The sequence below is a fragment of the Charadrius vociferus genome, unplaced genomic scaffold, assembly GCF_000708025.1.
Source record: "Charadrius vociferus isolate BGI_N301 unplaced genomic scaffold, ASM70802v2 scaffold493, whole genome shotgun sequence".
In the NCBI taxonomy this organism is placed as follows: Eukaryota; Metazoa; Chordata; class Aves; order Charadriiformes; family Charadriidae; genus Charadrius; species Charadrius vociferus.
In genome coordinates this window covers 490,470-515,837 of record NW_009647581.1, presented here as the reverse complement: position 1 = coordinate 515,837, position 25,368 = coordinate 490,470, and the positions used below count along the sequence as shown (strand labels likewise).

The window sequence follows — 25,368 nt, the reverse complement described above, 5'->3', positions numbered from 1 at the left end:
AAGGAGTTTGTGGAGCCCACGGACCCGACAGCACACGGGCAGCTGTGGAAGCGCCACGCTGGTTGTGTCTTCTGGAGATTTGGCTATGCTGAGCCAGATGCTCTGCAATGACAGTGTCTGCACTGGCAGTCTTGGTTTCAAAAACAAATTCATTGGAAAAGAACCACCAGGCAGCATCAGCTTTGCCAGGGGTTTAACCAAACGCTTCAGCAAGGCTACACACGGGTACTTTGAGTCGGCACGTGCTTACTAATCTGCTGAGCTGAGGTCTAAGGAGGAACACATCTGGTGATATAAACATATGCTGCATCTTTAAGCTGCATTGAAACATATTATGCTGAGAAATGTTTTGGCATCAGAAATAAAATCAGTAAATATTTGGCTAAAAACTGGTACTGTCCCACCTGTATATGAATAGCTAGCACACATGATCGCAAGTAATTGATATATCATGACTGCCTTGGAGGACCTGATCGCACCTAATTCTGGTGGAGGTATGTTTAAATTAATAGCACCCAGGACCTCGAATAATATTTGTGTAGTAAAGTCACAATTTCTCTTTTGTACAACAAATATAAAAATAAACAGATACAGACTTAAATTAACATTGGTTTCTAAAAATCCAAACCAGTTGGTTGAAGATAAAAATACACAATTGTAACTTGAATTAAGCGTTTTAGAATATTTCTGTTGGAATAATAATTCTTCCCTCACCCCCTTTTCATCAGGTAGATACATCCCCAGCTGTTAGGATTTTTATGTGCTCACGATAATCCCCTGGACTTTTCTCCAAGAGCCCTCACCTTTCTTTCCATCATTTTACCATATACGTAATTGTCACGGACAGCATATTCGAGGTGGGATCCTACGTTCGCATTGAGGCGTTACGTGCTCTTGCAGTCCCCGTACCCGATTGCATCCCTTACACTTTCCAATTTAGTAAATAGCACTGTGGCTACCATTTGGCCCACGATGGTCACAGATTCATGCTGCAGTATTTAAAGGGCTTGAAGCAGACCACCTATAGCGTAATTATTCACAGTGGGCAGAAAGAGGGAAGCCTTATCTCACTGCCGAGATCTCAAACACTTCCACCCAGCAACTTTTCTAAAATTTGTTCCAGCTGTTTTGACATCAGTTTACCTAGTAAGAAAAAAATAGTTCAGTTTTCCTGTCTAAAGCAAATACTGTACACCTTGGAAGACGATACTATATAAACAATGACGACACATAGAGTCGTTTCTCTCTATCCACCCCAAAGGTAGGTTTGCTGCGCAGCACTTTTGGAGACACTGCAAAGCAGCTCCGATTTCATATTTTACAAAAGGTCTCTTTCCAAATTCAGATTTCACAGAGAAAGAAACCCCAATGGTGAGACAAACAGAGTGATAAATGCAATTTCCTTGCTGATTTCACGCTGTTTACAGAATTAAAGGAGTGCTTAATCATATAAACATTTTTGGTCTACGTTTTGAAACAGCTTGAAGAGATGGCTTTTATATCTGTCTAGATTAAACCAAACATAGCCTGAACGTAAGAGCAGCTGTGAGACATCTGCCAAATAGAGGGAAATATTTTCCCATTTGTTATACAATATTACAATCAAATTATTGAGCAGAAGGACTACGCATTCACGAGAACTGAAGAACTGAACTTTACGTTGCCTTCTCATGAGTAATGACGTTACTGCATGTGTGTGCATCAAAAGACAACCATATTTGTGTTTAGACCAATTCTAAAAATTCATTTCCAATATAAGCAGAGAATACTCTCCTGCCTTAAAGAGCTGGTGATGCTAGGCTCTTCTTTTGGCTTTGAAATGCATTTGGATGCGTGTTGAGACGTAAATAATAAAACATTAAACAACAACATTACAACACCTATGGGTTTTGCAAAACATACCACCCTGGATATCAAATGCTCACGGGTACAGCATTTTCACTGAAAGTTAGGATCCGTTGGTGTCACAAATGGAACAGGAAAAATTCATCTACCCCAATTTATGCCATATCTTTAACGTCTTAGAACTGCACACACCCCAGAGAGCTTCACAAAGGTGAAGTGAACATGCTTCCTACGGATGCAACCATTCCTAGCAGAAATAAGATTAACTTTGTCACTACTTAACTACTACAGATAAAACAACCAGCACTGCTGTATAAAACAATACACTGCATTTAACTGAAATTTTATTTGAAATGGCGTGTAGTATAGGATGAGATGTGCCAGCACAGGAGCCCCCATTCACTGACTTCTCATAGGTTGCCAGACTTGCAAAATACCTCGAATGTTTGACCAGCAAACACTAAACCTGCTCTTTTGGATTATCTGGTGGCGTCATTTTCTGCAGCGAGGATCTCTGCCACCATTCCACACCCTACTCCAGTTCCCAAAAAACCTCGATGTCCAGCCAACAAGAACGTCCTCTCCCCAAACGTGACACCATCGTACAACGCAGCCCAGCGCAATGCCCCAGCAGCCTTACGCAGCAGTGCTGATGCATGCCGCTTCATTGGAAAATGACCAAATTTTCTCTTCTTTTGCACAGAAAACATCAAACATACACAAAAACACCCTATCAAAGCCCAGCCTCTCCCCAAAAGATGCAACTTTTAGAACAGTTTCTCCTTTTGAATGGTCCAGCGCCTGGAGAGTCGCTCACTTCTGAGTCTGCTCAGCAGTGCACATCCTCACGCCCATCGCAGTAGATCCTTCACACCCTAAAAATGCCACCCAGGGCCAGGCCGAGATCCCTACGTCTGCTGTACACTGAGCCACCGCTGTTCTGTGTAGCACACCTCTCTCATAAATTGGAAGTTAGAACAGTTTATCATTGCTGAATGCCCCTAGAGAAACAAAAACATGAAACGAAAAGATACAACGCTGAACGGGTGTGATGAGATGCGAACAGCTGAGTCAGAACCTGGTGTCTTTTTTTTTCTTTTCTTTTTTTTTTTTTTAATTCCCTGAAAGAGTTTGGCAAGGAGGGTACGGTCATAGCTGATGCCATCAGAGGAGCCTTCCTGTCTCTGGAGATCAACAGAGCGCTCTCCCAAAGAAACCTGCACCTTCCCTGGGAATTTACTGCTTCACAGCAAAAATTCGGAACGCGTTTCCATCTGAAGGATTCTTCAAGCTGGAGAAAAAGAAAAACATAAAGAAAAATAACCATGTAATGAACCAAATGCAAGCACTGCAGGACCCACAGTGTGACAAACCTACAGCTTCCTCTGAATTTCTTTGGGTTGCACTGCTTCAGCACGCTGGCTCTGTGCTGATGTGGCCCAAGCAGGAGAAAGATGAAGGATGCAAAAGAGGCACAAATCCACGAGTTCGCCTTTGGTTTATCTTTTCCATCCCAGTCTACAGTGCTGATGCCAACAAAAGGAGCTGGGAAGCCACAGCCTCTCTTACAGTGCTAGCTTTTATCCAAGGAGCGCTGTGCTCCCTTATGCAGGGATTCGGGCATTAAAAGGAACGTGCTTTGCTAACAACAGTTGTCAAAGAGGCTGACAGGTTCCCAGGGCCTGTGTGGCCCATCTCCTGGCACTGGCAATGGGAGCAGCCAGATCAGCACACTTTAAGTGACAATAAATACACATATTCGTTTTCAATCTGCAGCGGTGTCCCCAACAGCTGCCAGGGGTGGCTGTGTGCACGGGGGGCAAGGGGCTGTTTCTGTTCCCAGCCCTTATTTCTTCAGCCCCGCTGGGCTGCGCAACACCAGGGAAAAGGCAAAATTTCATATTCTCGTGAAATAAACCTTCCAACAAGGGTAAAGACTTGGTAAATCTTAAAGGCAACCTTTTCCCGTACCTGTTTGGGTATGTTTCTTTATCAAAGGTTATTTCCAGTGTCCCAAAGGGTAAGGTTTTCACCTTAATCTTTGAAAAGCTATTTTCTCACAGCACAAAGGTGCTCCTTCTTGCTGAGTGTAAATAACACTTCCCAAACCTTCGTGCTCATCCCTGCTGCGAGAACGTCTTTGGTTTCCCTCACCTCCTAGATCAGCACTTTGTGCTCATATTGCATGTCACTGCTAGCGACAGAGTTTATTCTTAGCTAGGGCAGAGATTGCCATCCAAGTAAAAAGTTGTCTGGTAGTATAAAAGATAAGCAAAAGCAAGGCAGAGAGAGAAGAAAACTTATACAAACAGGTTTGTCACCTAAATCTAATTGCAAATCACACAGCTACAAAATACTGACTGTGATAGATCTATACTAAAGAAGGTCGTGTTTAACGCTTATAGCTTTCTTAGTCTATTTTCATTTTCTGTGGTGCTCTACAGCATTCTTGGAAATCCATTATTAGAATAATAATAGCAAACCTGTTTGGATTTCTTATGATAATTATAAAAAAGGAACTACATAGAACAGACAGAGCCATGTTAGGAATGGCCAAACTTCCCCCCCCCAATAGTGGGAAATTCTATGTTTGCAAAGATAGCACTGAGCAATCAGTACCATCACACTAATATCTTAAAAAAATACATCACAGAGTGAAAGAGAAGTTTCAAATCAGAAAGGACTGAATGAGCTGCGAGTTTATCATAGTGATCATCTGGAGGTGCAGGGCTTTGGAAGCACTGATTTTCAAAACCAGCAAGAGTGGCCCAAAAAAACATACAAAAAAGTCACAAGGGTGGCAAATCCATCTTCCAAAACTGTTTGATCATCTCTCAAGGGGTTAATTTATTCATGCTTCTTTCAGAGAGAATAGAGGAAATGAATTAACAAATACAAATGCATCCCACACCCCAGAATCAAATGGGAATCCCAATTCTAAGCCTCAAAGCATGACCCAGGCTGAAAGCTGCAGAAATACCCGTGCTTATCTTTTAATGTGTTGAACACACAGAACGAAATGTATTAAGATGGACTCCTACTGTAATAAAATAAAAAAATGCTTAACAATATTCCATACCTTTCACACCAATCTGAAAGCAGCTACTCACTTGTGGAAAGTAAGAGCAGGACAACACGCTCTATTTGTTTGGGTCTCAAAATTCACAGTGACACTGTTAAGTCACATATTTCGACTCCACCAGCATTTGTCTGATAGCCGCTGACTTTGACATACCACTGAACACACAGTCGAGAATAAGAGGAAAGTACAAAGAAAAAAACCCACCTCTCAGACTGGACTCCGTTCTTCAAGGAGCCAACATAACTTTTCTTCTTTTCTACAGGCATCACGTCCACAAAACCACCTCTTTCATCTGAAATGACTCCTGCGTGCACTGCAGTTTTGCAGATACTGGAGCTCTGAAAAATATTTAATTATTTGTATTTACCAACTGTGTATATTTTGTATCTGGAGGTTTACCATCTCCGTAAGCATCAAGGAAAACCAAGAAATAAAAAAAATAATAACTAAAAGGAAGAGTGAAAAAGCTATGAAACAATTCTGTCCCTCTTATGGACAGACTAGGGATAAATGATGGCATGGACCAGATCTTGCAGGTCTGTCATAAGCCCGGGTTGTAAGAAGATCCACCAGCCACCGCAGAGGACAAGCAGCCTTTCCACCACTCCCATCTAAGGTGGAGCTGCACCTGGGAGGTTATTCAGGTCCAAAGCTGAATCGAGGACAACTTTCCAGCCAGTGCCTCCTGGGTCTGCACCAAAGAAACCTCTGCGGTGAAACTCTTGCTCGTGACCAGCTACCTCAGCAGACTTTATTCACCCAGTTGCTTGAAAAGCAGATGCTTTTCCTGAATTAAGGTAAATGACCGCCAATTATCCAGGACAGTTGACATCCTTCTTTCTAGGAAAAACGGAAGGGCTGTACCCATTGAGTGGTGTAGGTTTTGGACAGGCATTACCCTATAAGACAACACTGAATAAGGAGGGAGATTAATGCTTCTGAAAAGACTAAAGCTTCCCTATTGCAAATCATGCTGTGACCCCGCTCTCCAAGATGTGCATTGTCAGAAGAGCTGGAGGAACACAAAACACTAACAACTGATGACTAAGCTCCCAAAGCATCCAGAAAAGAGAGCAAAAGCAGAGGAGGCTTAGGCATAGTATAAACTTGGCCATCAACCCTCTAGAGGATTTACATACAGCAAGCTGGAATAACTAAAAGCAAAAACCAGCTTTGCACAGGGAACTGCAGCAGGTGAAAATCCCAACCCCATAAACTCCCTGATTGCTAAAAACCAAAGTACCACAAAACCAGTGCCAAGGGCAAACATTCCCATCGTGTACGTACAATACGGATCGTGCTGTTTCATTCTTGTAGCCATATATGGGAGGTTTGCCTTGTCCCCTATATATTTATCATTTTGGTTGGCCTATCTCTTGGCAGCTCTCTGAGTTTTGAGTGCCATTTTGGTATTTTGCTTCTATATATGGTCAAGGGAGCAAAGGAACGCTGTGCTTGGAAGATATGCCGCAAATTCGCCCTAGTATGCGGTGGGAAATCTGTAAATCTAAAATTGGCTCATAAAATTCAACTGTCCTGAATCAATTTGCAACACTCTCCACTGGGAGACATCCTAAACGATGCTCTTTTCAATTTTTTGATTTTTCCAGCTCTTGCTGTTCTGCTGCTTACTCAAAGCGTTGACCTACAGGCTTTTGATTGCCTTACCCCAACCCTCCCCTTATCACTCTGTTGCATTACAGCCCTCTCATAGCCCAGGCCGGGCTTCGCTTTGATGAATTGATCGCAGAGCTTTCGGAAAATGAGACATTAAGAGATTAAAGGCCTTCCTCTCCAATTCAGAAGTACGACAGCTGTATGGGCAATGCAACAGCTTTCCATGGTGTAGCCCCTTGGGATGCTCTGGGAGCATTTCCTGACAAAGTGGACGCTGGGGCATACGCCATAAAATGGCAATACTTTTTTATAGTGGGCCATTAGCAATAGTCTGTGACTATGAGTTTCATCACCCAATAAGTTCCTCATTAGTGTGATGGCTGTAATCATTAAGTTCCTCTCTCCTGAGAGCGGAGCCACCCAAGTTGGTTTGCTCTGGTGATACACGCCTGCCTCGTTATATAGGTGATCTATCCTCCTCCCACTAATTGACACACAACTGTGGATAACAACCCTTATCTCAAGAGCAGAACACTGTTTTTTCTCCTAGTTCAATAGGGCTCCTGAGCAGGCATGGGGACAGGTTACCCTCGTGTCACGTTAGGAGCCAGGCAGAGTGACAAGTGACAGCGTCTTGTGAAATTTAAAAGCTCTTTTACAGCCTTGATAGGGACCCCCGGGTGTTCCCACAGCTCCACCATCACCCCAGAACTGGTCCTGTCCACAACAGCAAGAGCTGAGTTCTATTTCCAAGGCACAATCATGTGTTCATAGATATTTTTTAAGTTTTCCCCCAATGTGCCACCTGGGAAAAGAGGCAACAAACTTTCTGTTGCTCACTACTAATTTCAGCTCTGGAAGGATGCTGGATACGTTCCCCCCAAACCCCTATGCGCTGCTTCCATCTGCAAACCCTGCATGCAGGCAGCAAGGCCATTCTTCCCAAAAAGTAATGCTATTCAGTGGAAAGACTTGGGATTTGGGCATGAACTTTTCCCATAGTATATTTTCATGCATTTTATTTATTTACTCCAAATATTTTAAGGCTCCTCTATGTCCCCGTACCACAGTCTTACTAATTTCACCATGAACAATCTCCTGCACTGCTTTTTAAAGCAAAGGCTGCCAATATCTTATGTGCTTTAAGCCCCCAGGAGATAATCTAGTAAACACGTAATCCAAGATAATTTGATAATGAGTAAAAAGCCACCCTACCAGAATGCTTTTAAAGTTGGTAAAAATTCCTTAACTCAAACTGAGAGAGTGGCACCTATGCCACATGGATAAAAATCAGACTTATTTCATAAAAACTGCCAATTCTTCATGTCACAGCTTTATTCTTCATGGCAAAACAAATTTTCACGTGCCCTCCGGGGATCACATAAATGTGAACACTATCTCGGGCCAAAAGCACAGGGAAACAGGTCCAGTTACCCAGACTGGCCGAGCATTTTTGTCATTACAGCTTGGACTATCAACTCCCTACCTGCCAGAGCATTTAGCAAATGGACATTCTGGAGAAGGTGCTAAAAGGCCAGAGGGCACCTTGCAGGGAGTGCAGACTGGAAGCAGGGCAAGATGCTTTGTTTTCTGTTAGATAACTTATTTAAGAAGACACAGTTGGGGCACAAGTCCCCCCAGGGTCATGACTCTGGACGTGAAGCCGAAGAGCCCTCCCAGAAGACTAACACTTGTCTCATCCACCTTATTGCCTGCTTTAATTATTCCTCGGTCGCGGGCTTGGGTTAAATCACAGCATCCCCTCCTGGAGAGCATCCCGCACAGCCCCTGCTCCCTGGGAAAAGCCTTTGCCCAAACTTTCCCTGCACGGCACGTGTGTTTCTCTTGTCAGCTTTCCAGCCGGAGCATTTCTCAGCATCAATACTTCTCCCTTTGCAGCGTGTTCCACAGCCACCTCAAACCCCTTTTTTCCCAGCTGGTTTCACCTGCTTTGCTACCAACCTCACACTCTCATAAAAAACTAAATGCTTTCCTTATTACACTCACATCACCCTATTAGTACAGCAGTCCAGAAAAAAAGGTTAACCAAACCCTCTAGGAAGTGGCCAAATACTTTTTTTTTTTTTTCTCCTCTTTTATTTTTCTCCCAAATCACAGTCCATGCCCCCGTTTATGAAACAATACCCAGGGGGTACGGTAGGAAATGGAGCTCGCGATTCATTAAAGGACACTAATCCTTTTGCGTCAGTACAAATCGGGAAACAACGCCAGCCCGGGATGCTGGTCCTCGCCTAATACCCTTGTAATCGCAGGCCCTGTTTGCGGGTAATCTGAGGTAGTTTTGTCCTCAGTAAAAGAGAGAAAACTATTTCCCATTTCCTGCAGGTCGGAGCACGCAGAGAGGCAGGTATGGCGGGGTGGCAGCTGCCCCGTGAATTTGCATGTGAGCTCGCCTAGGCTAACCTGTTTGTGCAGCTCTACCTTCAAAAAAATTGTTCTCAAGTAAAATAAAAAACAGTTTGTTTCGTTGTTTTGGTTTTTTTTTAAAAAAAAATTGCTTCCAAAATTGCTTGCCCCAAATTATTGTATGATTTCTGCAGGATGGGTTTTTTTTTTTTCCTCAGGAGTCTGCAAAGCTCCACGGTGACCCCAAGCTGGGGGTCCACAATCTGCCAACTGCTTCCCCCAGACTTTCAAAAAGCATGTTCCTATGCACCAGTCAGGGAGCTGGCATTTCTAAACATGATCTCTGGCGGGGGAAGAAAAAAAAAAAAAGGAAAAAAAAGAGGCACCCGCAAATGGAAAAACGTTGAAACCCAGTTTTTAGAGGCCTAATATTAAGAGATTTCAAAAAAATGACTCTTTGCCTAGTTTTAGCATCAAGTCTCTCCTCATCCCCATGTGCAGAGTTTAAAAAAACAAACCAATAAAACCAACTCACATGCTTTCTTTCCACTGCTCTGCGCTGCGTCCCGACTGCTCAAAAACGCTGTTCAGCTCCCAGAAAGAGGAGGACAGGGGAGGGGGAAGAAGGCCTATTTTTGCCAAGTATATGGAGTGATAATATATAATAAAAGCCCCTTGTGGCTCATCTGTAGATCCCAAAACACTCCGCAAAGGCGGACAAGGGCTACCGTGGTGTCATAGCCGCAGCCCCTAAGGCACAGAGCGGCTAAGTGACCTGCCCAAGTCCCCAAGAATAAATCAGTGCCGGAGAACAGAAGGGCTCCCCCAGCCCATTGACCCCAACCTCATGTCGTAGATGTTGCACTTTGTTGGTGCCACTTCTTCCTACATCCCCACCTACCCCATCCCCAAATTTGCAATCATCAGCGTTCGACTCTCTTCCCTAAATCGCAGAGCACGACCTGTGATACGCACACCGCAATACATGGGGTCATCAGGGAAAGGACCGTACTCACATCTGCGTAAACGTTTGTGCCAAACACCGGTGCCCAGTACGATGGCTCGTCTTTACAGTGGGCTGGACAATAAATCCTAGAAAACAATTTATTCATATTTATTCTCTATATCAAGGCTCAACAGGAAAGCAAGCTGCATTCTTGGGAGATTTCAAGTGCCTGCATCTGGTCTGCAGGTGGCAACAGTGAATTTAATTATTTGTTCCCCTCAGATGACTTTTGGGAGTTACTGCAGAACTGCAAATAGAGGGGCTTAGGCTGGTAAAACAGGGATTGGTTTTTTATGACATTTCCAAAGGGGGTACCCGTATTCTTGAACAGTGGTATGCACGCAATTATTTGCACATGTTTGCACCCCCCTGCCCTGCCATGGCTTACACCTGCACAAAGCAGCTTTCTAGAACAAACTTCTTCCATGTTTTAAGGTGGAAGGGAAAACTGCATCCAAAAACCAGCGAGTGCAGGAGAATCAAGGCAGAGTGTGAAGTTGCACGCTCATACATCGGGGTGTGCTGAAACTGGATGGTGTAGCCGGAGACTTACGTGTCACTGAAAGACTCTGAAAACTCAACAAGAGTTTTCTGTCGCGACACCGAGAAAAGCGCAGTGGCAGGAGGAAAGATGCCCCTCCCAACCCCCTCTTCCTCCAGTTCATCTGGTAAAATCAGCTCCACTCCCACCAGCCCTCAGATGTGGGGATCTCAGCACCCCAGCGTCTTCCACCCTCAGCACGGAGCAGGTTTCAGCGGAAGATAAGTGAGCTGGCGCTCGTGGCACGCACTTACCTTGGGCAATGGCTCGCCGGCTTTTTGAACTGGCAGAGCTCAGCTACTGTAGTATAGCAATCCAGCGTCTGTGCTGCAGAAATAAATGCGGAAAGGCAAATTACTAGAGCTAATAGCTCAGGCAGCTGCTGCAGAAAACACAAGTCAGAGTCACGCAACGCATCTGGTGAGACCCACGTCCAGCTGCGGGCACCAGGAGGAAAGCTGCTCGCTCCTTTGCCAGCAGGATGCACCCAGGCGAGGGCTGACCAGCTCTCCATCAGAAATCCTGCCACCATACCACAACGTGACCTTAAAGAGGTCACAGCTTTCAAAAGAGAAAAGCGGCTAATCCACAAGAGGGTGTGTTTTTGCTACAGCTCCAGATGTGGAGTCCAAATAACCTGACACTTTTGGTTTACCCTGAAAGTGGGTCAAGGGGATCTAATCAAAATGATGATTATATGTAGGAGAAATTATTCAGAGACATTCAGAACATGGAAATTGTCTAAAAAGTAGAACTCCACAGTACTTATTTATATGCTCATCATAAACATGACTCACTGTTATAAACTGATTTTGTATGTATTATATGTTCCATTATACTATTGCACTATTATATTAGGTACTTTTTTTTTTTATATAGTGTTCACACTCTACTGAGGCTTTCATACAAGGATGGCTCATCTTCCATCACTTTATTAGCAGCAGCTTGTGACACTGCAGCTGACGTTTGGACCCGACCGTGATGCATCACCAGGAGATGCTGCTGGAAATGCCCTGTTATCACCTTTTTCTGCACTTTCCCCTTAGATCCCCTCAAAAAAAATGAGGTGGTTGGTGGTGGAAGTGCCCACAGTCGGTGATGCATCACGACTCTAGGGTTTAGTTGTGGTACTGAACCCTTTGACATGACCACTTAAAATGAAAAAGAGCACTGTAAGGAATGATGTTTCCAAATATCTCATAAAACTTTAGCAACAAAGGTTTCTTCTCAACTTTTAAAACTTACTTGTGACTTTGGAAACCATGAATGCATTTGAGGGCTTACTTTTCCTGCAAAACAAGCAAACAAAAACATTTATTAAAAAAATCAGCATGCTAGAATTATTTGAAATCTAGATCTATATTTAAGCAATGAACACAACCGAACATCTGCCTATATTTAAAGCAAATTAAAAAAACCCTTTTCATGAAGGTCACACCTAAAAGACTCCACGCCGTTCCTGGTAGACTTCACAAAAGCCGGTGTCCTCCCCTTCCTCGTGATATCCACCAGTCCTCCTTTATTGTCCAGGATGCCGTAATGAATTGCAGCACGACATATGCTTGATGACTGACAAGAGCACAAATACAAACAATGTGTGAAATAAATTCGCAGAGCAACGCTGACCAACCGCTGTGCAAAAAATGAAGAAGAAATGAAACCACCACCAAAGTGCCAAATGGAAAATAAGCTGAGTACACTCCTTTGGAATCTGGTTGTTAAATCTTACTCTCCCAACACAGCCTTATTCTTTTATTATTATTATTATTATTATTATTTCAAGCGCTGCCTGGTTGAATGGCAAGGGTTTTTTTAAACAACAAAACCATACATTTAGATACAATTTAGAAGAAAAGCAGTATTGGAAATTAATGACCAGTAGGAACTATTTCCAGTTCTCAACAAAATGTTCAAACCCAAAATATTTCTGCTGAAACCACTTGGAGGAGATGACTGTCTGCAATCACAGAAGTTGCAGGGCAAAGATGTACCATGGGCGATGCAGTCATGCACCAACGGTGAGAAAGGGGAAAGCAAACATGCTTTCACACAAAAACCTTTTTATGTTCAACCTTTCTTCACCCCAAAAGTAGTTTTGATGGGAAAACAGTGCCATGCTTTATTTATAAACTATCGTCTTGCTAATTCAAGATCCAAAATATTATTTAGTTAAAACCCTTCGCAGTGTTTTTCATATAAAGTTTCTGTTTAGCATGACAGCTGCCCACACCAAAGAAGAGATCTTTGTAAGAGCTGTCTATTGAACCCCATCCCTCACTTTCCATGGGTTTCATTGCACATTAAGGGCATTCATGATAAAATCACGTCTGGAATCACTTTGCCTTTCCAGACTGCTTCCTTTTTTCAATCACCAAGATGAGGAAAAAACAGATAATCTTTCTTAGCGCCATTTTACAGCACCCCAAATGGAGAACACGAAAAGCCAAATTACACTAGAATTGTTGGCGTTTCCCATTTCTGTTATTACCACTAACTCCCCACAAATTACATCTATGAGCTATTAAAAGGTACTTACACTCTCGTAATAAAATGTTCCAAAGATCTTTCCCTTACTGTACAAGCAGCCAGCTGGGCACAAATACCTAGTAAAGATATATATCTTTGAGGGTGGCGAAAAAAACAATTCAAGAAAAACAGACTTTGACTCTATTTTATTTAATAGTCATTCCATTCATTTCACGTAACTCTTCCATTTAAAAACAAGGTTGCAAAATAGCTACTTTTTAAAACAGCTTCTCCACCCTTCTTAAAAGCCCGACCAATATTTAGATTCTGTGGATTTGGTTTTTCTCCAAGTGATAAACTGTCCCGTTCTTTGCAGAAACCTTAACCAGAAGTTCTTGACTGGCTGGGATGGGACAAGTCATGAATTATTGGTCTGGCCTGGACAGTGGTGGAATGCATGAAAAAGGCTCCAAAATGACTCTGCCAAAATTCATTAAACGATTTTGGACACCTGAAACTGTGGGTCATCATGGCCGAGTCAAATAAACTGAGTCACCTTATTGCTAGGCTTGGCTGAAGGCTTTGTATTAAGAGAAATTAAGTGGGTTTTTTTTGTTTTTTTTTTTTTAAAGAGTTCTACCTAGATAGTCACAAAAAATACATAGTATAGCCTATCCTCTGTTTGCAAGAACTGGACCATTTTTAGGCCACTTTTTTCCCCTGCAGCACTTCAAGAGGTATCAATAAAATGCTACCTGTTGCACGTTGACCCTCTGCATTTGTCTCTCATCTTCGTTTCACAGGTAATGACTTGTGCTGGGGAGAAAAAATAAAACAAATAAATAATTTCAAAAGGAAAGAGTCCGCCACAGCCTGCTCTGAAGCTACGGAGATGAGCAACCACCATGCATCTTTCCTGGAGGTCTTTGGTGCAGCAAGATAAAATCTTATCACAGACCAACCAGCCTGGAGCAGTTCATGCCTCTTTAGCCGTCCACCGAGACAGGTGTCTTCGGAAATATTAGCAAGGAAGAAACATCTGACAGCTGAAGGCTTTGAGGTCTGCAGCCAGAGGTCTCATTCTCCAGTTAATTACAGACTCTCAAGATGCTAGTAGATAAACTTGAAAAGGATGTGTTGGCTTGCCTCACCCTGTTTTCACAATAAGTATCTTTTAATTAACATCTATTAGAAAACAACTGAGGAAGTACTACCAGCTCCACGAATAACTTCAGAAATCTTCCCAAGCAAGAAATAAAAAAAACAAATTAAAAAAAAAAATAATACCAAAAGCTGCATGGGGGGTAACTGCTGAGGTTAAGAGTATTTTAAATGGGAAATAAACCCAGTATTTCCTAAATTGATTACTGATTGGGGGACCTTTGGTTCATTGGCACTTCTTTGAGATGTCTTAAAAGAACAAATAACTACTGCAGATTGACTTGCAGAAGGCATGGGTGGCTTTTGAAAGCTTTACTCCCCGTTTCTGGCAGGCTTCTGCTATAATTAACAGTGAATTTTCACACAGATTACCTCCCCCTCCACTCAAACATCCTCCCAGTTATTTTTCCCTCGAGCCTCCTCATCGCTTTCAACACCTTTTCCCATAGAGGTACTTCAAAACTTATGGGAGCTGAAAAAGAAAGAAGCTGCCTTACTCATGTAGGAGTCTGGGATGATTTTCTTGGGCTTGCTGGGTTTGCTGGGCTTGCTTTCCGGAGGGTAGAACCGCACCGGTGTTTGCTCCGCGACCTGCGAAATCTCCACTTCGTTAGTCTCATCCGTCTCCGCGATGACGGGATCTTCGTAACGGTAATCTTGTTAGAAGAGGAGGTTAAAAATAATTACGGTGTGTTCACATTGATGGGGAAGTCAGGCAGGTTCATATTTTGAGGGAGGCGATTTGGTTTGATGAGCATCCACTTTTAAATAGTTATAAACTCAAAAATGCCCATTAAAGGCAGTGGAGGGCTATTGCCAGGGCAGGTGGAGCACCAGGAGGGGAGATCTGCTCCTCTCCCGCTCCTCTGCACACAAAGCAGTGAATAGAGCACCTTACAAAAAGGTTTGAAAGAATCTCCCACTAATTAGTGAAAAAGCGTGCTGTTATTTACTCTTTTTCCCCATACAGTTCTTTCTCTCTGGAAGAAAACACAAATTTTCTGAAGGTTGCACAAAAAGAGGGCCCTAGTATTTGGGAAGGTGGCTGCAACCTTTTCTCCTCCCACCTGGGTTTGCTTCTCCAAACCACTCCACCAGCGTGGCTTCAGCCCATCCTCTGGTAAAGCACGGGTCCTGCTACATCGCGATCCCGGCTTCAGTGCCTGCAGCGGGTTCATCCCTCGCTTTACCCTTCAATGGAGAACAAGCTGCCTACTGTTGCAGCCAGGCAAAGGGATTTTGGAAAGGGCGCCAGCAAAATTCATCCCGCTTGGCCAGTCCTAGCTGGAACCCTGTGCCGCTCTCGTCCTCGGCGATGAGGAGAGGAATGGTGCAAACAAAGAGGTGATGGATGGTGGCTCTGAGAGGGCTTTCTACCACTGGGGCACCCCCTCCTCTGTCCCTGCTGCAGCCCACCTGCACCCCGCGGACCTCCCTTGGACATGCAGCCCCGGGGTAAAGATGATAAATGCAACGTTGCAGCAAAATAAGCCTCTGCTTTGGGCAAGTGTCCAGGGAACCTGCCCGTTTCTAAGAGCTCAGTTCTTTGGGAAGTAAAACACATGGGAGGAGAAATATGCCCTCAATGCATGACCCCAGAAAATCCTGCGCGCTGAGGGGACAGCATGGCTTCACTGGAGGTTTCAGCGTCAATAATTTTTCACTCTATTGACCTCTATTCCGAGAAACTCCACAGGTCAGGAAAAACCGTCCACGATCCCCTCCTCTCCTCCAAGAGACACGAATCGCTCTGTTCATTTTTCAGCCGTGAAAACCAAGGTGGGGAGAGAGGGAAACGCTCCGTCCCTGGCCCCCGAAGGAACGGGGCAGGCGGCCAAGCTCTGCCCACCCACGTCGCCTCTGGTAAGCGCCGGAGAACATTCCCTTCCCAAACAAACCCCGCGAGGACGGGATCGCTCCTGCCCACAGCTTGCCAGCACTCAAAATCCCGCCGGAGCTCCCGAGCCAAACCCATGTAAGCTCAGAGCAGCTTCCCCCCATCCCAGCGCTCCCTCTCATTTTCCCGGGGGAAAATGCGCCCAACCTGAGCTCCAAATTTTAAGCAGTTCAGGGCTTTTCAGCTTCAGCAGCAACCATTGATTTACCACTGTGTCGCGATGTCGCAATATTAGGGATGGCTAATTAAAAGGAGCATAAAGCTGCAGCTGCGTCTAATTAAAAGTTTCCAGTCAAAAGTTTGCTCCAGACTTTTCCCCCAGCCAGGGGGGTGCCCCAAGCCCCCCACCACGTACCTTTGTAGCAGAGGTTGTTCTGGCAGCCTCCTCCGTAGCTCGGCGGGCACTCGGAGCAGGGGCGGCCGGTCTTGTAGGGGGCTTCTCCGATCCAGTTGCCCCTGCAAGCACAGGAACAATGCGCACCCGTCAGACACCCAAATACCCACCCAAGCCCCCGAGACTGCCTGGCACTAAGGGAGTGGGGAAAACGGGTGTTTCTGCTATGCACATCATAGAATCATAGAATTGTTGAGATTGGAAGGGATCTTTAAGATCATCAAGTCCAACCATTAACCTAACCTGACAAAACCACTTCTAAACCATGCCCCCAAGTACCACGTCTACCCCTTTTTTTAAACATCTCCAGGGATAGCGAATCCACCACCTCCCTGGCAGCCTATTCCAATGTTTATTAACCCTTTCAGTGAAAAACTCTTTCCTAATATCCAATCTAAACCTCGCCCGGCATAGCTTGAACCCGTTTCCTCTTGTCCTATCACTTGTCACTACGGAAGCGACAACTCAGCAGGTTCAGGGGCTGCCTGCCTGCTGCCTACATTTGCCCGACGTTTGCCTTCATCTCTCTTGTTCATCAGAGCCACGAGTCTCCCACCATTTTCTGCAACACCCCAAGGCAGCTGCACGGGCCTGGCTGGAGCACAGCTCTTAACATTTCAGAGCTCCTTCATTTTCCATCTGGAACCATTTCCAAATAGAGAAAACACCAGAAATACGTGGACCCTCACACCAGATCATCTGGGAACCAGAGCAGCACTTTGCACTCACCCAACCTGGCCATCCTCAAGTCCCCAGTTTTGCCTCTGAGGCCGCAGAAACATCGTCCTGGCCCAGAACGGGACTCAAAAACTAAACAACCAGCCCAGAAAAGCTTTGTAAGAAAAATGTTCCTCCTCGATTCACCTCCAAGATGATGTTTTTAGGGGTTTACTTAAATAAATTGTGTGCAATATCGCTTTTACATTAAACTCCTATATAAATACTGCGATATTATGCAAACAGAAGTAAATCAATGGATTACTGCATTTTCCTCAAGAAACTACCCAGAAGCAAAAGCTCTTTTTGGCACTCTGCACTGCAAACTTTAGGGGCCGAGAATGGTGAAGGAGCCGGAGTTCAGCCCTTGGGTTATTGCTCTTTCAGCTGTCTCCACCTATAAGGCTAGATGAGGACAATGCGCACGGATGCCAGAGAGAAAAGATTAAGTAGAAACTGCAGAAATAGAGTATTTTTCCATCCAGCAGCCCTGAACGGATGATGTGCAAATAGCCCAGCCTGCTGCAGGAGCTCCACGGGAGCGGGTGCGATCCCGTATGAGGAGCAGGTTATTAAATCCCACCAAACCACAAGCATAACGTGCTCCGTAGCTACTGTGGGGAGAGGACTTCGACAACCCACAGGGCTCTGCCTGGACGGTGCTATGAGCTGCTCTGTACCCGCACATCTTATTTCTCTGCATTATTCTGCCCTCTGATCTCCAGAGGTCAGATGCTCTCCAAGCCACTCCATTCGAATATAGTGATTTCCCTGTTTCATTTTGTTGCTAAGATTTAAATCGCCAAGGACTCAGGAGTGGGACTGTTTCTCCTATTAGCCATTAGAGCAGAAAATATTAATTGCCATTGCCAGGGAGGAAATTCTGCTGGATGTAGTAGTCAAGAAATGTGATTTTCATTTTGAAATTTGATCAAACCATCAAGTTAACTGCATCAGTCAAGATTTAGCTATTTCCCCCCTTTTTTTTTTTAAGCCACGGGGAGCTCATGGCCTCTGGGATTTATCTCTTCTCAGCTCCTCGCAGCGGGCCCCGGCTCACTTCTCATCCACAAGCAAGGGCTGCAGGGCTGGCTTTGCACGAAGCAGTAGTGTGGTTAAACCAGCAGATATTGCAGAGGGAAGCGGTGAAAATGTGTCATGATACAGCAGAGCCTACCCAGCTGGGTACAGAGGCCGCTGCTGGAGCGGCGTTAATCACCACCCCATCCCCTCCCAGCCTCCGAGCAGCAGAGAGAGAGCAAGCCTCGCTTGGCAGCGCACGCCAGCTCCATCCTGGCCATCTCCTGCTCCTCCTTCCCATGGCAGGAACATCAAAGCTCCGGCCTGGCCCTGGCCCCTCATTCAGTTTTCCAGGCAAAGTCTTGAACCAGCCTCGCGCTGCCGTCTAAAGAGAAAATTTAAAGCCACAACCACCAGTCTAGACTGCCTGAAATCCCTTCCCCAGATCCCGGGCTAGTTAAGCAACCTGCCAGTTTTAGGAAAAGCTGGCGGGAGCCCAGCTCATCTGCCTTACTTCGGTGAGTAGTTGCAGACCAGGTAGACGGCGTTTTCCCAGATCTCTCCCCAGACATTCATCTGCTTGCAGACGTTCACGGCACAGCCGATCTTGTTGGTCGTGGCCCAGACTATCTGCAAGTGCAAGGCAGGTATTGGAAATGAGCAAACCACCCCGCTGTGGGCACACGCTGCAGTGACAGCTGGGACATGGAGGGGATGCAAAGGGTATCGGTCCAAAAGCTCTCCGTCTCCTTTACCTGGGTGTAATGCGTGCACATAGAGCCAGTGCATTTCTCCGGGCACCACGGGTTGCACTCATGAGGATACGGGTACGTGTAGTCTTTAACTTCGTCGTACCAAGACTGGACATGGAAAGCTGGAGACCGGTACCTTCAGGAGCAAAGACAGTTTAAATCACAAAGTTCTGGTAGAAGTTTTCAAACAATACCTGTAGCATCCTGCCACACTTTTAAGTTCAGATTTTTTAATACAAGTTTGGCTAATTTTTATATACAAGTTTCTTAAGGCAAGGTCCATTCATTGAGAAGGCGTTGCTTAAAGAACCCATGGTCTAATGATCAGGAAAAAAAAAAAAATCTAATTGAAAATGTTAAAGATTTTTTTTTTTCCCCCAAAGATTCACAGCCCGGTCTGACTTTCTGTATTATTTATAGGTTTGACATGCTCTTCAAGTGCCACTGACCTGAAATGTCCTCCTGACTTTTCCACACAACTACAAAAAACTTCTAGTTTGGCGGAAAGTTGTATTTTGAAAGCAAACAGAAGTTAAGGTTTGCCAAACATCTTAAACCGAGAGCCACCGTGTACCTATTTTACCACCAGGCACCGTGCTAAATCTGGAAGTACGCTAGCAGTTCACGCTGTAAGACCTTTGACAGTGAGTGGGCTTTTTTCACACTCGCATCACACCAAGAGCTGGCGCAGGACGGTTGGCGCCCTACACACCCGCCCCACCTTTTATTGCAGCAGTTTCCCCCTACGCCAACCCCCCGCGTACACCGCGGGGACTTTGTGCCAACCGCGCACCGCATACTGCAGCCTGCGGCAGCGCTGGTGCTACTTGTGCTCTTCAGGGGAAGGCGAACGGCGTTAAAACCGTCTCTAGAAACTCACGCGCCTTTTGTGTGCTACGCACACGGTGAGCAAACAGCGCGATCCGCCAACTCTGCATCAAAGCGCAGCAGTGCTTCAAACCCACCACTTTTTATTGCTTTCAACAGCTCACATGGAGCAAGCGGCCAGGAATACAAATGATATCATTACCAACTGGAGTTTTTTCTTTCAGCCAGCTCTTCCTTAAAAATCATTCATTAGAAGTATTTTAAAAACATTAATCTCATGGTGTCATTAAGTGAATACTTTCCGAATCCTATTTTACAGGAGAGGAAATTGAAGCAATCAAGTTATGGCCCGTTCCTGAAAAAACTGAGATAAATCTGATTTCTTTTTCCTCTCAGTGACTGCAAAGGGAGCAAGATTGGATCTACCTCCATCAGTAACCCATGGGCATCTTGAACGCTTGTAGGAGAGCCAAGAACAGCCCAATCTTTTGACTTTGTTTCCAATGGATTAACCACTCTACTTTCCAATCATTATTTAATTCTGCCAACAAAAACAGGCCAGATTTTTATATCGGGCCAATTTCACACCAGCAATTTTCCATTGCTTTCAACCAAGTTCTACCTGATTTACAACAAGCATAACTGCATTTCCACCCATTAGCGCTCCTGAGCATGTACAAAATGTTTGCGGTACAAAGCAGACTTAAGCTATAACAGGCTTAATGATAGGGACTTAACGATAAACAAATTTCACTGTGAGATGGAGAGGCAAATCCGTTTGGAAGCCTTAACGTCAGCTTTCCTAGCTGGGTTAGCAACTCTAGGTTAAAAACCTTCCCCAGGAAGTTGAAAAAAAGAATTTCTGCAAAGTGGTTTCAATAAAGAGAAACTCACAACTGGATAAATATTTATGGGAAATAGATCTGAACTAGCAGCTGAGTCCAGACATTGCTCCTGAGAAACTTCAGCTTTCAGCCAGTTCTCAGCATGGTGCTAGAAACCCCCCAAACCAGCAGATTTAGGAGCAAGGGTTACAGCTTCTGCAGCCGTTCTCCTTAAGGAGCAAAAGTCACCTTAAGCACGTTACAGCTGCATTACCCAGAGATACAGATAAATGGAGTTACCCACATCAGTGTTGGTTTGCTGAGAACAGTCAGCTGAAGGTGGTTGCAGATGTTGTCACTGTAACCATTTCATCAAAGCAACAGCAATTAACGATCCTCAGCTTTTCTCCCATCTCCCCAGTGCTTTACTAAGCATCAACAAGGCAACCCTTTCCAACTGGCTCTAAAGGAGGATCCATAATTTGCAATGAGTTTGTAGCACCCCAACTCTTACCTGCCCCAGTGAACCGCCAAGTTCTGTCCAATTGACCTGATGAGGGGACTAGGCCCATGGTCCCAGATGCACTGCTGAGCCCAAGCATGGGCTGATCTTTCCAGCTCATCATCCCAGGTCTTCAGGGCGTGGGGAGAGAAAAGAACAGGTCAATATTTCATCTCAAGCTTATTAGATCAAGAGACTCAGCCAACAGTAGTAAGTGGAGAAAGATTAAATTACAGCTCACCCCCCAATGTCTGGCCTGTCCTTGTGAAGGCGGCACATTTTAATGATGTGCCCTGACCTAAAAGCAAGTTTCTCAAGATGTCCCCCCGCCATGGAAATGCAGGGCACTAAAGAGTCTATTATTTCTCCTGCTTGACGCCATGCTTCTTAGGACATGCTTTGCATAGGTGAGCAGAAAACACACCTGGGAGGACCTCAAGAACCCATCTGGACTATCCACCCTAAAACACAAGGTATTCTTGACAGGTATTATTCTAATTTGTTAAAAAAAAAAACAAAACAAAACAAAAAAAAAAAACCAAACCACCAAAAACATGAAGGCTGGAGATCCCAGCACTTCCTCATGACACCCATTTCTGAGATCTGCAAGGCTTCTAACATGCAGTCAGTGCTCTGATGTAGCTGCAGCATAATTTTCTATCCATTGTCCTCAATATCAGGACATTTCCTGCCTTTCCCATCAATGGCGACTCCAACAGTGGATGTGCTCTGCCCTTCCCTACCAACACAGCTGCAGAATTTTGGCCCAACCTCTTGAGACAGGGGTGTGGGTCTCAGTCTCCTGGTCCCACCTCTCCTTCTTCCAGAATAACTGCTGAGTCCACCGATGGAACCAGTCAAATTTGATAGAGGTGGCAAAGTCCCAGAGTTGTTAGGCTAACGTCACTCTCACTGAAACAGGCATCAGGTTAGAAGTGACCAATCCCGTCCATGTTCCCATTGAGGGAAGGACATTGGTGTGAGATCAGGAGATCAGTCCTCACTGAATATCACCCAGCTGTAAGCCAAACAGGAGCTCAAACACGAAACAAAGGCAAATCAGAACATAGGGTTCATGGGCTGCGCTGCCCAGGAGTGTATTTGCTGTAAAGGCCAGACTTGCTGGACCCAGTAGACAGTGCCCTGAATTCATTGTGTAATTACGGACAGCTGGTCTATTCAGAACAATCCTTAGAGGATAATTCGTTGGGATTAAATTATTACCGCACATTCCTACAAATAAAACCAAAGGGAAGAGAGGTCTTGTACTGTGTTTCCAGCCCGTTCATGTGCCAGTGCAAGGTTATGTCCTCTTTGGACATTAACTGTCACAACCAGCTGGTCTTTCCAAGTCCCGTCCTCTCCAGAAGAAAAGCAACTCCTGATCTCATATCAAAGGACCCCTCAGAGCCCATTTGGAGGACTGGAGGGCATTTAGTCTCTCAAAAACATTTAAAAAACATCAGGCGCTCGTTCTGAGTAACTGAACACAGTCTCAGGCAGTAATAACTGGGATGGGGAGGGACCGCATGTCCCTGGCTAAGACGACAGGAAAATGCAGTGTCTTTTGGAACTTGGTGTGTCTACACTATCTTCGTGAGGCAAACATGAGCTCATCTAACTGAGCTAACAGCCCAGACCTCTGAGAACAGCTTATCATTAAGCATGCTCAGCAACCCAAATTCCAGCAATATGCCAGAGCTGCTCTGAGCTCATTAGCTTGGCTTTGAACTGACCAGTGGCCAAGCAAATTCGTGTCAGTCTGCAAAACCCCGTGCAGACGCAGCTCTGACAGAGGGAATAAAACCATTTTCCGTTTCAGCCCTCCAGCTCCTTGAAGGTGTATGGGATCTGACCCACCACACACACGTTTCCAAACCTCTGTTCAAGCAGACTACTGCAATTGTGCCTAGACACACAGCTTTTTGTGGTCTCCCACTTTCTGCACCAGGCAATGACCAGCCACAATCCGCCTTTCCATCCAACACATAAGCCACAGGATCTCTCCCAAGACGTTACGCGCTGCTAGTGCTCCAGACTTTCTAGCAGAGCATTATTCCCTGCAGCCTCAAAGGCAGAGGCATTCCAGATCTCCTAATTTAATGCAGAGACGTTATGAGCAATAGGCCATTAAATGGAAATTGATGTGAACATATGCGTTACATCTTCCTTTGATGCCTACGGATAAAATAAATGAACTTGGACAAAAGATACTCAACAGGCAATTGGGAATGAGCTACGTCTTTGCATGGCTTTGTGCTTGATGAGTAGAGAAGCTCATTTCTGTGGGCGTCAGATTACAAAGCCATCCCATTTAAATTAGAGCGGTTATTTGCCTCTTGCTTCTCAGACGTGAATGCGGTCAGGAGGCTGGAATTATTTCAGAGCAATAAACATATCAAAAAAATAGATTTCAGACTTTCCCAGCTACGCTTGCAAGAATTCTTCATGCCAATATTCAAAGCAGTATCTAGGAAGACTACTGCAGCCAGAGGGGCAGTGTACGTCTGTGCTCAGTTTCCTTCTCAAGCAGAGATTGAGAGGCCTTCAGGCATGTGCAATTCCAAGTGATATAGCACATGGACTCTCTTCTTTTACTCCTACAAATTTATAATGGCTTTTCAAAGTACAGTATTGACTGTACATATTAAATGCATGCATGGCATACACATACTATACTACAATTTATAGGTATAGATTCAACAAGAATATACCCCACAAAGAGTCCATTCACTCAGCCTAAATAGTTTGTAAATCTAACCCTAGATACCTGGGTTGTAGTGACCAGGTTACTCTCTCATTTTGATCCCTGGCTTAGACTTTTTTGCAATAATGGCAATTAACTTTTTTAACTGGCATGAGAGTCCAGGACTGCCATGTACTGGCAGAAGCTTGGATATGCCTTGGTAACCCACACAGAAATACTATCCCATCCTGACAAGGAAAGCCACCACCCTATGCTTTAGAGGCAGGTTGGATACCTTATACATGAAAACAAACTATTTTCCTTCCAGCAGTCTGTACTGAGAACAATTTCATTTTATCCAGCTGTCTTTGAGGCCTCCGCAAGAGGAAAGATTTCTGCCTCCCATCACTGCTGAAAGCCATCTGACTAAGCCATCTTAAAGGTCAAGATGTCTTAGGAACTATTATGTCCTTTTTACTTTGGCTTCATTAACAAGGAGTTTGTTTTGGTCTTGGCGCCCATCCACGACTGCAACTGCGGTTATGAAGTCCAAACACACAATGAAAATGTCGATCAAAGCTCTTATATGGTTAAGGCAATTCTGTATTTGACCGACTTCACCAGGGAGGTGTGCACTGCTCGCTCATTTTCCATTAGCACCGAATACCTGTGCTAGCTTTCAATTAATTATACAAACCCAGCAGCAAAACTGTTTTTCTTCATTTCTTCACTCCACTTTACCTTTATCCCATATGTATGTAATTCTTTTGATCTCCAGATAAGTCACGGGACTCACTGCATTATTGCTTTCTTATTAACAGCCTCCACTGACTAAAGTTCATCCTGTAGTAGATAAATATGTCCCTTTCCTGGAATACATTAGCTCCCCTCGCCTCTTTAGATCACTTAAATACGTCAGATATGGAGCTGGGAGAAAGGACTTTCACAAGGCAGCGTTTGGAGGAGGGTGGGCAAGAACAAGTTCTACCTACTTATCTGCAAATTAGCACCACACTGTTGCCTGTGACGCCCCACACAGGCACCAACGGAAAAGAGAAAAGTTTATCTACGGTACTAAAGACAGACCATCCTCTTAAATGAGTCCAAATGAGAAATGTCCTACGCAGAACAAAGGATTAAAGTGAAATTCACATTCAGAATACACACGGCATTTCCAAGTAATATTGGGTAAACACCAAGACATGAAAGACTGATTATAGCCTTTCCAAGCAGCACCGTTTTATACTCAGCTTCTTTCTTCACAGCATATAAGGCCCTTTCATTTACCCTCAATCGCCCATAAAAACCACTAGAAAAGCACACTGAGCAAAGGCAAACATGAAAGTGTAACCACGCTGCAAGCGTAAACAGCAGTGGACACTCCGCAATGGCAGCCCTCTCAGATCCTCAAAGCCAACCAAAACACGTTTGGCTTTCTCATGCTTCGTGTTTACTTTCTGGAAATCAATCAGGTCACCTCTGCTCTGGCGGTACCTTGCCTGCAGGATAACGTGAGAGCCCGCTGAGGAAGCGAGGTACAAAGCACCTGTTCTTAGAAAGGCGTGCGATTTCTGTCAAAAGCGGAATGAAAGACCAACGGTGTGAATGCTGATGGGGAAGAGCTGATGGACAGCTGTCCTCTGCTCTCCCTTCTCTTTTCCTT

At 44.8% G+C, this 25,368-nt stretch overlaps 1 protein-coding gene across 1 annotated transcript in view; it reads right to left on the bottom strand.

Annotated features, from left to right (window-relative positions):
• Window positions 1–2,928: 2,928 nt before the first annotated feature.
• CRISPLD2 (cysteine-rich secretory protein LCCL domain containing 2) overlaps window positions 2,929–25,368 on the bottom strand; it is a 23,866-nt gene continuing 1,426 nt past the window's right edge. Inside the window, exons 2-14 of the mRNA XM_009880946.1 lie at window positions 21,032–21,150; window positions 18,869–19,001; window positions 18,628–18,743; window positions 16,338–16,438; window positions 14,583–14,741; window positions 13,680–13,740; window positions 12,995–13,061; window positions 11,897–12,027; window positions 11,704–11,747; window positions 10,713–10,785; window positions 9,928–10,003; window positions 5,132–5,265; window positions 2,929–3,136 (exon numbers count right to left, since the gene is read on the bottom strand). Of these exons, the coding sequence (XP_009879248.1) occupies window positions 3,082–3,136; window positions 5,132–5,265; window positions 9,928–10,003; window positions 10,713–10,785; window positions 11,704–11,747; window positions 11,897–12,027; window positions 12,995–13,061; window positions 13,680–13,740; window positions 14,583–14,741; window positions 16,338–16,438; window positions 18,628–18,743; window positions 18,869–19,001; window positions 21,032–21,150 (1,269 nt within the window). The 3' untranslated portion in view covers window positions 2,929–3,081. The remainder of the gene's footprint in view (window positions 3,137–5,131; window positions 5,266–9,927; window positions 10,004–10,712; window positions 10,786–11,703; window positions 11,748–11,896; window positions 12,028–12,994; window positions 13,062–13,679; window positions 13,741–14,582; window positions 14,742–16,337; window positions 16,439–18,627; window positions 18,744–18,868; window positions 19,002–21,031; window positions 21,151–25,368) is intronic.